Source organism: Lynx canadensis, chromosome D2 (assembly GCF_007474595.2).
Source record: "Lynx canadensis isolate LIC74 chromosome D2, mLynCan4.pri.v2, whole genome shotgun sequence".
Taxonomy (NCBI): domain Eukaryota; kingdom Metazoa; phylum Chordata; class Mammalia; order Carnivora; family Felidae; genus Lynx; species Lynx canadensis.
Genome location: NC_044313.2, coordinates 5,357,093 through 5,370,366, shown reverse-complemented (window position 1 = coordinate 5,370,366; position 13,274 = coordinate 5,357,093). Strand labels below are relative to the sequence as shown.

At 50.0% G+C, this 13,274-nt stretch overlaps 1 protein-coding gene across 4 annotated transcripts in view; it reads left to right on the top strand.

Moving 5' to 3' along the window:
• DOCK1 (dedicator of cytokinesis 1) overlaps window positions 1-13,274 on the top strand; it is a 528,429-nt gene that overhangs the window by 201,874 nt on the left and 313,281 nt on the right. For all 4 annotated transcript variants that reach the window (XM_030333989.2, XM_030333990.1, XM_030333988.1 and 1 more), the window contains exons 26-27: window positions 6,376-6,503; window positions 8,558-8,653. In XM_030333989.2, the coding sequence (XP_030189849.1) occupies window positions 6,376-6,503; window positions 8,558-8,653 (224 nt within the window). The remainder of the gene's footprint in view (window positions 1-6,375; window positions 6,504-8,557; window positions 8,654-13,274) is intronic.

Below are 13,274 nucleotides of genomic sequence, written 5' to 3'. Positions count from 1 at the left end.
GGTCACCAGCTCCCCTCTTGGATAGGGCAGCTCGAAGGCGTTAGTCTTTGTGTACTTTTTGTTGAAAAGACTGACTTTGTATGATGATTTTATTTCTAGCACTTGTATTGGCAGCTGTCATTTATTAAATGTTCCTATTTGCCAAATGCATACATTATACCATATGATTCTCACCATGAACCTCACAGGTAAACAGCCCCATTTTGCAGATAAGAAAAATTAAGGCTTAGGGAGTATTTTTTTTTTATTTTTAAAATGTTTATTTAGTTTTGAGAGTGTGAGAGAGAGGCAGAGAGAGAGGGAGACACAGAATCTAAAGCAGGCTCCAGGCTCTGAGCTGTCGGCACAGAGCTGGACACAGGGCTCGAACCTGCGAGCTGTGAGATAATGACCTGAGTCGAGGTCAGATGCTTAACTGACTGAGTCACCCAAGCACTCCAAGGCTTAGAGAGTGTTAAGTAACTTGCCCAAGACCCAAAGCAGAGAGTGAGGAGGGTGGATTTTATTGTTTCTTGATCTGTGTGGGGAAACTGGACCTTGAAGAGAGTCCGGTGTCCCAAAATTGAAGAGTGACCCTGGTCCCTAAGCTTCTAGTCAAATATTTATTGTAGCTGTTTTCCAAGTGATTAGTTGTGGGTAGTTTATTTAAAATGTGTTTTCTGTTAAAAATACAAGAGTTTATTTGTTTGTGGGGGGTTTGCCAGTTTCCCAGGCCATCTGCCTTGGACCTAATTGGACTGTTGGCATGAATCATGGGACAGAAATGGCACTTAGTTCAGGGGGAAGGGTATTCAGGACACTGAGTTGGGACATTCAGAATATGACAGGAGATCCCTGTTTCTCAGCTGCCAGAGACTGCATCTGATGCTTTAAAATTGTTCATCGAAAGCATGAGTGTGTGTGGGTATGTGTGCATATAGTGTGTGGGTGGGTGCGTATGGTGTGTGTGTGGGTGTGTAGTGTGTGGGTGTGTGTAGTGAGTGTGGTGCGAGTGCGGATACTGTGCGGTGTGTGTGAGCGTGTGTGTGCTGTACTGTCCTCTGTGCTCTTGAGTTTTGGACTTGACGTCGGGGTAGAAGCTGAGAGGCGTGGGTGTTAGGTAGGGCGTGCGCCCACCGCTTCTGGAAGAGACCCAACAGTTGACCGAAATGTGGAGCAAGAGGTCCCTCTTGGGGACTGTCTCCCTCTGGAAGACGAGTGTTGGGAGGCCAGTGTGGGTGTGCTTTGGTGGGGGGGGGGGGGGTCACACTGGGAGGGGACTGGCTTCTCACTGCATACCTGTCCTCCGATACTGTGTGCCTATAGTTGCACGTGGCCCCCACCGGCTCTCGCACATGCGCTCGCACATGCGCACGTGTATCTGCACACTCCTGTCCTGACAGCCTCGGACACTGTCCAGTGAAACTGGGTCACCAGAAAGTGGGGAGAGATCTTGTTACGATGACGTCTTCCGAGGACAGGACAGGGCGGCTCGCACCGCAGGTCCCTCGTCACCCCTGAAGGGGAGCCGGGCGCTGTGGTTTACAGATAAAGAACCAAGGATAGTGTGACAGCTGGCCTCCAAGGAGGAGCACGCACACTCAGGTCCTAGTTTATGTGTATGCGTGTGGCGGGTGGGGGGCTCCCCTCGGTGAGAACAGGACCCCTTCTCACGGAGATTGTATTCCGGCACGGACAAAAGATGGCTGACCCAGGTGTCACAGCGGTCCACACGCCCGGCACCCGTGCCCGGGTCTGTCAGTGAGTCCTGCCGGGGCCTACAGATCACGGGTCACAACGGGACTTGCTGATTGGTTTGCCTCCAGCTTTGGTCCCCCCGGCCTCTGAAGGTCTCTCGGGCATGGTCCTTCCTGGGGGCCTGGGACGTGTTTCTGGAGGATGCAGCTGTCCTCTGACCCTGTGTCCTTGGAGGCCTGCATGAGATGCCTGCTGAGGTCACTGTGGCCTCTGAGGACAGCCCGGGTGCCCAGGCACCTGTCTCCAGAGCTCCGTCCTGGGGCTGGAGTGTCGGAAGCCTTCCTGAGGTCCTTCTGCGAGCATTGGCGCCTTTCATTCTCCCCGCTCCCCTGTCTCCCCTTTGTCCTAAGCTCCCATGGGTGCGGCGGGTGACGAAGGACTGACGAGCTGCGGAAACATCCAGCTTGCGGTTATGGGTCCATCAGAAGGATTCCAACAAAGGGGGTTTTATGTTCTCGGGGCTGAGAGAGTGAAATGTCTTCCGACGTGACAAAATGGCAGTGACGTTTCCCAAAGTTTGGTGGTTTCTCATCAAGAGGGGCTGGATGACAAAGGAACGCAGCTGACACGCAGACCCCAGGTTTGGGTAGCAGGTGGGCGTGCCCGGCACCAGGGAGCTGAAGATGGTGACAGCATCTCCTGTCGAAGATGAACAGGGCTGCCGTCACTTCTTCACCCCGGAGTAATTCTGACAAATGACACTCACACACTCAATTACCTCTGAGAACGGTGGAGTCAACAACTGCCTGTCCAGCGTGACAGATAAATGGGGTGGGAAGGGATGGAACTCGGCCAGGGCATCCGGGTACCGGAGGCTGGCGGGCCATTTCGGCCATCCCTGGGGCCAGAGCTGTGTTCCTCTGATTTTCTAAGACTGTTCGCAGACACACTCCTCCTCCCAACCTGGGCCGGTCTTCTCCCTCTGTTGGGTTCCTCCTCAGCTTGTTTGGTTTAGCTGAAAGTCATTTGTTTTCCTTAATCATGTTGTCAGAGTCCGGGGATTCCTGGCCGCAGCTTCTCCCTCAGATGTCTTGGAGATCTCCGAGACGGTGGCAGTGATACAGATGCCCCGATGGACAGGGGCGACCAAGGGCTTGGCCCCCCGGTGAGGGCGGTTAAGCTGGGTGATGGCTTTCAGGCTGAAGGGAACGAAGCCCATCATCCTGGTGACGTCTTGCCAGGGGCTGTGAAGATGGCCGCCAACAGGGCTGGACCTGGATGGGTTTGCCAGGAGACCTTCCAGTCTGTTGGGTTCTAGGAGGTTGCCGTGTAGTCTTTACCCTGGATGTGGTGTTGTGATTGAGGTCAGCACGTCAAGGGCTACCGAAGGTGGTTGCCATTTGTGAACACTGAGGTTCTGTAGGAAAGACCCTGGGCTTTGGAGTGCTTGCGGGATGCGTGTGTTCAGTGGGTCAGCATTTGGGGCCGATGCATCTTCAGTCTGGGTTCACTGCCACAGGGAGTTTTCTTGTCGCGTTTCCCTTGCACTGGCTTGGTCCTTGGGCAGCTCTCGGACACCCGTGCAGGCTTCTGCACTGACAGCAGGTCTCGGCTCTTTGGAGCACTTCCCCTGTGAGTTTACGGGGCTCTGGTATTTGGGAGATGGTCTCCTTGGTGACTTCATCTGCTGACATCACAGGGAAGGTTGGCTGAGAAGGGGAGGGCCCCGACATCCGCGAACACAGATGTGGAAGGACTGTCATGGTCCCCACAGGATAGCGCCTTCTTCGCGTGCCATGTGTCTCACTGCCTGACCTCTGGTGAGTCCTGTCATTGTAGCCAGTAAGGTGAGCCCGGCTGCTGCCCAGAAGATGCACAGCACGTTAGCACCTCATACATTAAGTATTGATTACTCTTATTGTGAAGTCGACAAGTGAAATCATATAATCACTGGGCAAAACACTTTCTGGAAAAATGGAGTAGCTGTTAGTCCTTTTCAAGGGGATAAATCGTAACGGGGTTTGCAAAAGCCTGAGCCTGAGCTTCGTAGGTGCGGTTCCCTGGAAGGAGGTGCAGCAGGGTTTGTGCTGTTTCTGTGTCCTTGATGCTTCCCGCCTGCACCCCACTCCCACCTGCACCTCTGAGCCTTCATGACCGTGTACTCCTGGGAAAGTCTTCTACGTGGGTCACAGCATACTTACGGGAGCCATTTCAACGCTACGTGCTCCTTTTTTTCTTCTGTTAAAAGAGTTCAGGAAACATTAGTGCGAAACATGCTTTTATGCGTCATTAACGTAAGCCCACCATGTGAAATCCTGAGACAAGCTAAGTATATCTAATGTTTGGGAGCACTGCCGTCTGTTCTGTCGTGCTCTGCGTTTTAAAGGGGACGGCGGTGGCTGGGCTGGTTTCACAAGCAGAACTGGGGCGGTGGGAACACGTCGCTCCTGTTGGGAGGGCAGGACGGTACTGGAGTTAACTGGGCTCTCCCACCTGGAGGAGTAATTACGTTTCATCCTCAGTCTCCTTCATGTTCGTGTCCTTGTTGTTCTTTAATTTTCTGAACATCCTTTTCTCTGCTCCCATCTGAAGCACAAAGGAAAATCCAGATGTTCTTTCGTCCCTACACCCCAGTGTCCCTCCATTACACAGCCGTGCTCCCGGGAGCTGTTTTCCATTTTTCGTCCCCGCTCAGCCATTCCAGGAAGCTGCCTCAGGGGGCTCTGTGTGCCTCTCACTGCCACGCCCCAAGCTTGTTCTGTTCCACCCATTCTTGCCACCGTACTTGGCCACCTTGATCACTGTGCTCCCTTGTTTGGGTGGCATCACTTGTCTGCCTCCTCCCACATCCTGGCTCTCTCCACCTTTGTGTCCTGCACATTTCCTGTTCTAACACCTACATCCTGATGTTGGTCAGTTTTCTGCTCTCTTTGCATATTCCCTTTGATGGTCTTAGTGGCTTTCATTGCTGCCTAGAGGCTGGCGATCCTTTCGTCTGTGTTTCTAAACCAGAAATAATGTCTAGAACCCTCTCTCCATTTGCCTAGTAGATGGGGCCACTTGGGTGTCCAACAGGCAACTCAGACTCCACTTGTCCAAAACTGAACCCTTGTCCTTTTCTCCCTCCTTTTAAAAATACCCTTCTTTTCTCACATTCCTCTCTTTGGATGGCATCACGTGGCTCCTTGGATGACACATCATTACCAGGACTTGGAGCGTTGTGTTTGACTCTCCTTTATCTGCCACCTTCCATCACCGAGCCCCGGGTCCAGCCTGCCTCCAGTTTTCTCTTCCTCAAGGCCTCTTTCAAACTCACCACTGCAGCCGGAGGTCAGGCCTTTACTGTTTCTTGCCTGGTCGATTGCAGGGGCTAAATGACGGTTTCTCTCCCTCCTGTCTCCGCTGCCCTACCCGTGCGCCACGCCAGAGGGACTCTCGTCTTTTGCTCTGATCACATCTCTCCCCGCCCCCATCAGCATGTTGGTTTTCCCAACTTTCTTGACCTTACCCATCATGTGCATGCTGGTATCCAGCTGCCTGTCTGGCCTTTTAGCCCTTTCCTCCTCTCCCCACCCTCCACCTGTGCATGTGTCTCTTGAATGTGTCATATGCTCCCGCCTGCCTGACTCTGTGTCCAGGTTTCTCATTCCTTGATTGCCTGCCCCATGTGGGAAATTGCCATTCCTCTTGTCAGCAGGTGAAGGTCCTGCCTCCTAAAGGAGGCCTCCCTGACTCTCATCTCCAAGCCAGTGCCTACTCCCTCACTTCTCTCTCTTTCACTTGCCTGTGCATTAGCTCAGGGGTCTGGGAGGCCAGAGAGAAGCTGTGGCTCATCTCCTGGATCTATCATAAGTCATAAGAGCGAGCACCTTGTCCTAAGCATCTAACCAGGCCTAAGCCTTCGTCCTTATCCTCGTGGGAGGAAGTACCCCGTACCCCAAACCTGTGAGTAGCTAGAGCCATCGTGTCCTTGTTAAGAGATGAGGAAGCCGAGTCTCAGGGGTATCAGGAGCTGCCCAAGATGTCCCTGCCAGGAAGGGAGGAGAACTTTAACTCAGACGGCCTCTCTCCAGAGCCTGAGCTCTCAGCACCCCTGCAGACTGTCCCGGTGCAGGTGTGAGCCCAGCAGAAGTTTGCCCAGAATGAGCAAAGATCAAGCGGGGAATTTAGTAAGTCGATGACCTGGCCTAGCTCAGAAACATTTATGAGGCATAAGGGAGTAGAAGGAAACCACGCTTTGGTCCTCCTAGGAAAAAGTAAGAATAGCTGCAATTCAAAAAATATTTGTTGTGAGGAGTATTTCTTTTAAAGTTGTGAGTCAATGAATTTATACTTCAGCACAGAAAACCAGTCAAAATCCCCAGCATGTGTGTCTGTGTTTAGATCTGTGTGCACACCATGGGACGTACGTGAAAATGTGCTTATATATGTTTGTGGGTTATTTATTGTGCATTTACAAGGAGACACACCCATAGACGTGTGCGCGTGTGTTTGTGTGTAAATTATTTCCATAGCGGTAGACACGATTTCTCCCTGCATCCCGCCATCTGACCGGCTCCAGATGTCAGTTTCACACATGCGAGAAAGTAAATGTAACATGCTGGAAACAATGTAACATGCTACGAAAACAAGCTTCTAGCAAATAGAGTTGCATCTTGGTGGGTCCCCTGCTGACTCGCAACCCCGTGTCCCCTGCAGACTGCAGAGAGATCCTGCTTCCCATGATGACCGATCAGCTCAAGTACCATCTGGAGAGACAAGAAGACCTGGAGGCCTGCTGCCACCTGCTCAGCAACATTTTGGAGGTTCTGTACAGGAAGGATGTGGTGAGTAATGGCCGCGGCGGGAAGCGAGACCCCGCCTCACGGAAGGCGCATTGGATTCCTTTACTTTATGGGTTGCCTGTTTCTCTCTGTTGAGTGGTACCCTTCAGGGATTTTTCTTTATGCACGAAGTATGATAATAATGTAAAAACATCTTTTTTTTTTTTTTTATTTTAAGTTTACTTCCTGTCACTTCTCAGGCGAATGCCTCCCCAAGACTGATTTTTGATTTTGACCTTTAAGGTCAGAAAATGACTTTGATGTTAAAAACTGGACGGGGGACCTGGGTGGCTCCGTGGGTTAAGTATTTGACTTCGGCTCAGGTCATGATCTCGTGGTTCCTGAGTTCAAGCTCTGTGCTGACAGCTCGGGGCCTGATGCCTGGTTCGGATTCTGTGTCTCCCTCTCTCTCTGCCCCTCCCCCGCTCGCACTCTCTTTCTCTCAAAATAAACATTAAAAAAGAAACTGGAAATGTGCAGATGGAGGCTATTATCTACATTCCTTTTTCCTAATTCTTATTTAAGAAAATTTTTTTTAACATTTATTTTTGAGAGAGAGAGAGACAGGGTGAGAGTAGGGAAAGGGCAGAGAGAGAGGAAGACACAGAATCGGAAGCAGGCTCCAGGCTCCGAGCTGTCAGCACAGAGCCCGACGCGGGGCTCGAACTCACGAACCGCGAGATCATGACCTGAGCCGAAGTCAGACGCCCAACCGACTGAGCCACCCGGGCACCCCAATTCTTATTTTAATAAAGTAATACATGCACATAGTGGTTTTTTTTTTAAGTCATTGGTGTTTCCTAGAGTTTTGAGAAGAACGGCCCCATGCCTCCTTCCCCAGATTCCACAACCCACCAGTCATTTCCTTCTGTGCCTTCTTAGCTAGTCTTTGTCTTTTTAAATGGTTTTTCTTTTTGTATTTGTAAATTGTTTGCTTAGTCTGTGGACCTTTTTTTGAAATCAGAAGTGGGTGTGAGCACACGTGCAAAAGGCTGACCCTGTGCCTTCCCATCGCCAACACACCCACCATACACAGCTGTGCACAGATGTGCACATGCACGAACTCGCCGTCTCTCCGGTTGTGCCTGTACAGGTCTGTGTCCATCCATGTGCCTCCAGCAGGGGACAGATGGGCCAGGTTTTCAAGGTCAGCAGGGCTTAGTCTTTGCTCTCTCCCCCTGTGACCTCTGGACACCTTCCCAGTCAACACACACACATACCCGTTCTGCCCACTTCCTTCCTGCAGGGATTCGTTCTCTCGGAGCCTGGTGAGTGCCTTTGAAGAAAGAGATCAGATTGAATCACTTCATAGCAAGGGTGGCTATATCAGCTCTTCCAGGGGAGTTGCCTTTGGAAGCTTCTAGAAGCCTTAATCCAATGGCCAGCTTCTAGGCCCCCTTCCAGGGCCTGCCTTTGTCTTAAAGGGGAGAAGGTTGGGAGTGAAGTGTATGTATGGCCCAGCCTCAAAGGTGATTCCTGCCCTGGCCTTGTGTGTGAGCACCGCGAGAACGTATTTAAACAAGTTCCAAGTTCAGGCCAAGTTCATCCCATCACACACAAAATAAAAGAGCACGTTTTTCCCGATGGAAGAATCCATGGCACATTATGGATTTTAGATAATGTGCTAAAATAAATACATTGAATTCCAGGTGCTGGATGCCCAGGTTTTTCGAACTTGACAGGCAGAGCAATCTATGGCTGTTATCTTCCTGCTTTCCACTTACAAATGGCCAAGGGTCTCTAGAAAACTAATTGGTGGGCTAATCAGGGATCATAAACATTATATTGTTTAAACAGATTTGCTTTTATTTTTAAGGTTTGCTTAAATTCAATTACTATGATTATATAACAAATTATCACTAATGGACTATAATTAATAAGATGCGTTGCGTTTTCTTTGTGAAGGCTTTTGCCTTTGACAAGGGCCGTTCTTCATCTCGTTAAGGGTTATAATTGATTTACTCTTTACAGGGTAAATGGATTCAGTGACAACTGCCGAGGCTTGCATGTTAATGATGGTCTTAGGTGTTGGTTTTCACTGCTGTGTCTTCCTCCAGGGGCCAACTCAGAGGCATGTCCAGATCATCATGGAGAAGCTTCTGCGGACAGTGAACCGAACTGTCATTTCCATGGGGCGGGATTCCGAGCTCATTGTAAGTGCTCCGTGGTGAATGCTTGGGCGCGTAATTGTGGCGGGGGGCCCCTTCCCCAGGCGTGTCACTTATTCCCAGCCCCGAAAATCCATCTGGCCCTTTCCCAGCTGCCTTTTGAGCGTAAGCTTATTTTACTACATTGTAGTGAACAGCAGAGAAGCATTTATTTACAGTCTGGTACATAATATATGCTGATTTTCCATGATTCTAGAAGCAGGTGTCAAAGTTGAAGGGTCAGCAAACTAACGTGTTAGAGACAGAAGCATCTGCTTCCAGTTACTCATTATTTACTTCTAGCAAAGGATACGGATTTTCTTCTTAAGTTCCTACTCTTCTGGCACTTTCTTTCTACGTATTTACATTTAAGATGCCATTAATAAAATTTTATGACGGACCTTAAAAAGTAAATGAGGTGCTCCAACCCAGCCATTTATTGTCTACCCTGACGTATCGTAGATGTCTCTCTTCTACAGGTGACTGAGGCATGCAATACTATCTATGATTTTTTTTCAAGAAAGTTTTAACAATAATTTAGACAGTTTTTCATTTTTTCTTTCCCCCTCCGGAGCTTACCACCCTCCCTCACTACCATTATTCTTGAGTTTGGTTTCTTAGGCGAAAGATGCTCACACAGGTCCCATTTATTTTCCTTCATTTCTAGCACCTGTTACCATTTTACTAAGTTTGGTGGATGACATTTCAGAAAAAATGCTAAGAACTTTTCGAATCCAGGAACACAACGTCCAGTTAGGGTTCTCGCTGGCAACCAGAGGAGATACGTTGTCCTTCCTTGTGTGACCATAGTTCTTTCTGCGTATCCCGGGAGGGGAACAAGTTAACACACGCTCTTTGGCCAGCAAGGCCAGAATGCACGGAGGGCTGGACCTGCTCTGGTTTCTGTGGCTCGCACCAACAAAGGCTGCGGTTTCGCATCTGACATCACAGATGGGTAGCACCGAAGTGGGGCAATTGCTGTCTTAGTCTGTTTCCATCAGCCTAGCTTGTGCTTCAGAGTTCAGCACGTGTCATGGTCAGATTTTCCTTTGCGAGGCATTGACTGATCACATGTATGAAGTAGGAAGGAAAATATTTCTTGTAAGTTGGCTTTATTTGCAGTGGACTTATCCATTACTCCGTAATAGTACGTGTGTCTCCCTTATCACATTCTTTTCTGTACTCTTAATACCTTTGTGTAGGAGGGTGGAGACTGAGCCCCATGGAGTAGACGTGAGGTGACTCCAGGGCCCCCCCCCCGACCCCCCACCGTGGGCTGGTGCTCCTGTCTTCTTGGCACTGTGCCATGGGTGTCCTTGGAACACTCTCATGTTGTGGGACTCTGAGGGGCCCTGAAGCAGGATGGGTCCTGTGTGTCCTGAAGTTGAATCAAGTTTGGTGCCATTTCCTAAGGTGACCCATATTGGAATGGGCTGGAGTACAGAGGTGGGGGTGATGTGATGGCAGTGTGGGGCTGCAGGGAGTGAGTGATGGGCAGTGGCGATGGGCGGAGGGGCGAGATGGCCGGTGTGGGGGCCGGCGAGCAGAGGACGTAGTTCTGTCTAGAGTTAGGGGCCTGACTCCAGCAGGGTGTTCATTTGGGTCATTGCCCGCTGGCAGGCAGTTAACCTGGGATGACGAGGGCAAGGAGGGACTCATACAAGTTTGGACAGTACTTGGAATGTGGAGAGATTGTGAGGCGTGCTCAACCAACGGATCTAGCGAGGGTAGAACAGAGGCCGTGGCATGCGGCATCTTCTCCCAGACCATGTGGGCCCAATGCCTCTGGGAGAGTTCTTATCTCAGGCACGATGCTCATCGTGGCGGTTGTGATAGAGGCATGTTACTGAGCACTTACAGTAAAACCCTGGTTTACGAGCATAATTTGTTCTGGGAACACGCTTGTAATCCAAAGCACCCGTGTATCAAAGCAAATTTCAAGAACCGTCGGATCACTTGTGATCATGTGATGTTTGGTGCCATGTCCTACTCATATTGCAAGACGTTGCACATTTATCAAGTTAAAATTTGCTAGGAATGTTTGCCCGTCTTGTGAAACACTCACAGAACAAGTTATCCGCAATCCAAAGCTTTACTGTATTTCTCTGCCAGCCACTGTGTAATCAGTGGGGAGATTCTCACTTACTTCTCAACCTCACTGCAGAAAATGTCCTGCAAAGACACAAGGAGTGTTCTAGATCCTGTGGCTGGCGCGGCAGCTGTAATTTGGTGCCCTGGTTTGGTGCCACAGCTGGTCCTCCTAGTGTGTTCTGTAAGAATGGTACTCGTGGGGCTGACCCCAGTGGTGGCCAGAGGGCATCTCAGGGGACTACGAGTTGCTTCTAGGTCTTCGTCCAGGTTAGGGAGGCAGCTGCTCAGCAGAGGAAGCACCTCTCCACTTAGCATCTTTCAGTCATTTCTTTGGGCCAAATGCTAGGATCTCCTGGAGGTGGAAGGGAGGGTTGAGCCCTTTCCCCGAAGGGCGTGGAGGAGCCTGTGTGTTCTGAGGAACCCTCGAGCGTTCCTTAGGAAGAGCCCCTGCGTGTTCTGAGAGGGCCTGACAGGGAGGACCTTGTGCCGTCTTACCCAGCTGGGGTCCTGTTCCTGCTGAGCACTCAGGAGGGGTTCAAGGCACTCTCTGGGAATGGGGGTGCAGAGCAAACCGCCCACATCCAGGCCCCTTCCCCACCGTCGCACTTTCTCCTACAGAAGTGTCTAGAAGCAGGAAGGGGACTTGGGTTCTAAGCTGACTCCTCCCAATTCCTACATCTTCATTATCTATCAAAGGCATCCAGAGATCCCTTTTGTAAAACCAACTAGGCTGCGAGGGGAAAGACTCTCAAACGAAAAAATAGATTCTGAATAAGCTGTAATTACTTGATGAGTGACAGCAGCATCGAGATGTTTTCGTGAAGGACACTGACCTTTTAAAATGAGTCGTTGAGAAGGATCTTTTTTGTACTGTTTATTTATTTTTGAGAGAGAGAGAGCGAGCGGGGAGGGACAGAGAGAGAGGAGGACAGAGGATCTCAAGCAGGCTCTGTGGTGACAGCAGAGAGCCCGACACGGGACTCAAACTCACAAACTGTGAGATCGTGACCTGAACTGAAGTTGGATGCTCGACTGACTGAGCCCCTCCCAGGCACCCCTAGAAGGATCTTGAAGTCTTCCAGGAACCAGGAGCCCTTGTGCTGTCCACAGAGCGGGAAGACAGAGATGCTGCCCTGCTCAGAGAGCCCGACCTTGCGTTTCCAATTTGCTCCGATGTAGATTTATGCATTAACTTCTTAATGTCAGTGTGGTTGCCCTGTGAATTTAGATTAGAGGAAGATCTGGGGGGAAAAATGTCCCTGACGAGGGGGGCAAAAAACATCAGCAGTGGACCTTCCAGAGAAGGAGAGCAGACAGTGGTCTACAGATCTGTTGTGTGTCAGCTGTAACCTCCCACCATAACACAGACATTTCCGTCCTTATGCGCTTGCCTCTTAGGTTTGCATAAATGGAATGGAAACCGTGCAACTAGGAATTAGCTTCAAGATTCTGAATAATCACTGGAAATGGATTTAAAAATTAATGAATAGTTATGCTTCACCTCATGGTTTATTCCACAGTATCGTCAACAGTAATACCGAGAACGTGGCCTCTGTTCGCGTCGGAGTGTTGTTAGTTGGGAATGCTGTTGCAGGCTGACCATTTTCCCGTCTGTTTATGTGCGGACTTGAGAAATGCAGAACTCCCTGCGTAATTGGATAAGCAGAGACGCGCAGTGTGAGCCTTTTCTTTTATCCGTGTCTGTGGTATTTGCTCAACACCGTACCGCTGATTGTGTATCATTTGTTTTAGTTCATTTTATACCTTTCAGCATTCGATGTGAAATGAACTGTTGGAACACATCTCACACATAGATGTGCCCTGACCCTAAGCGTCATACTTTTTTAACAAATAAAATCACACCTGGCGAGTATAGAATTGTAGATCTTACGGATGCCGGAAACAGGTTCTAACCCAGAAGGCTTGTAGTCACCATGCCACACAGAAGGAAGATCCCATTTTATCGTTATTCCAATGTGGTCTGCCGCCGTAGAATAATTTTTTTTAGTGTTTATTTATTTTTGAGAGCGCGAGAGAGCGTGCAAGCAGGGGAGGGACAGAGAGAGAGGGACAGAGGACCTGAAGTGGGCTCCGTGCTGACAGCAGAGAGCCCGATGTGGGGCTCGAACTCATGAACCTTGAGATGCTGAGCAGAAGTCAGACGCTCACCTGACTGCACCCCCCAGGTGCCCCTGATACTGTGGAATAATTGAGTGAAATGCTTAGTTTTATAGTGTCTGATTTCAGATTTAGGTTTTCTCTTCCTTTTTGGAAATTCCTGAGGCCCTTAGTGTTAGGTGGTGTTCTTAGTCATGGTATGTGGTTCGGAGCAGGTTTGGAGTCATGCTGGGTTCGGTGCTCTTGTCCCGTGGGCAGATGGCATGGCCAGCCTTCTGGGGGGTGACCTGCTACCCCCCCGTCCCCTCCCCCCATACGCGTGTGTCTCTGCTAGAAGAAGCACTTGTACGCAAAGCTGGGTTGAGAGAAGATCAGTTGTGCCTTCTCCTGTGATGTTAGGTGCCTCTACCATGTGATA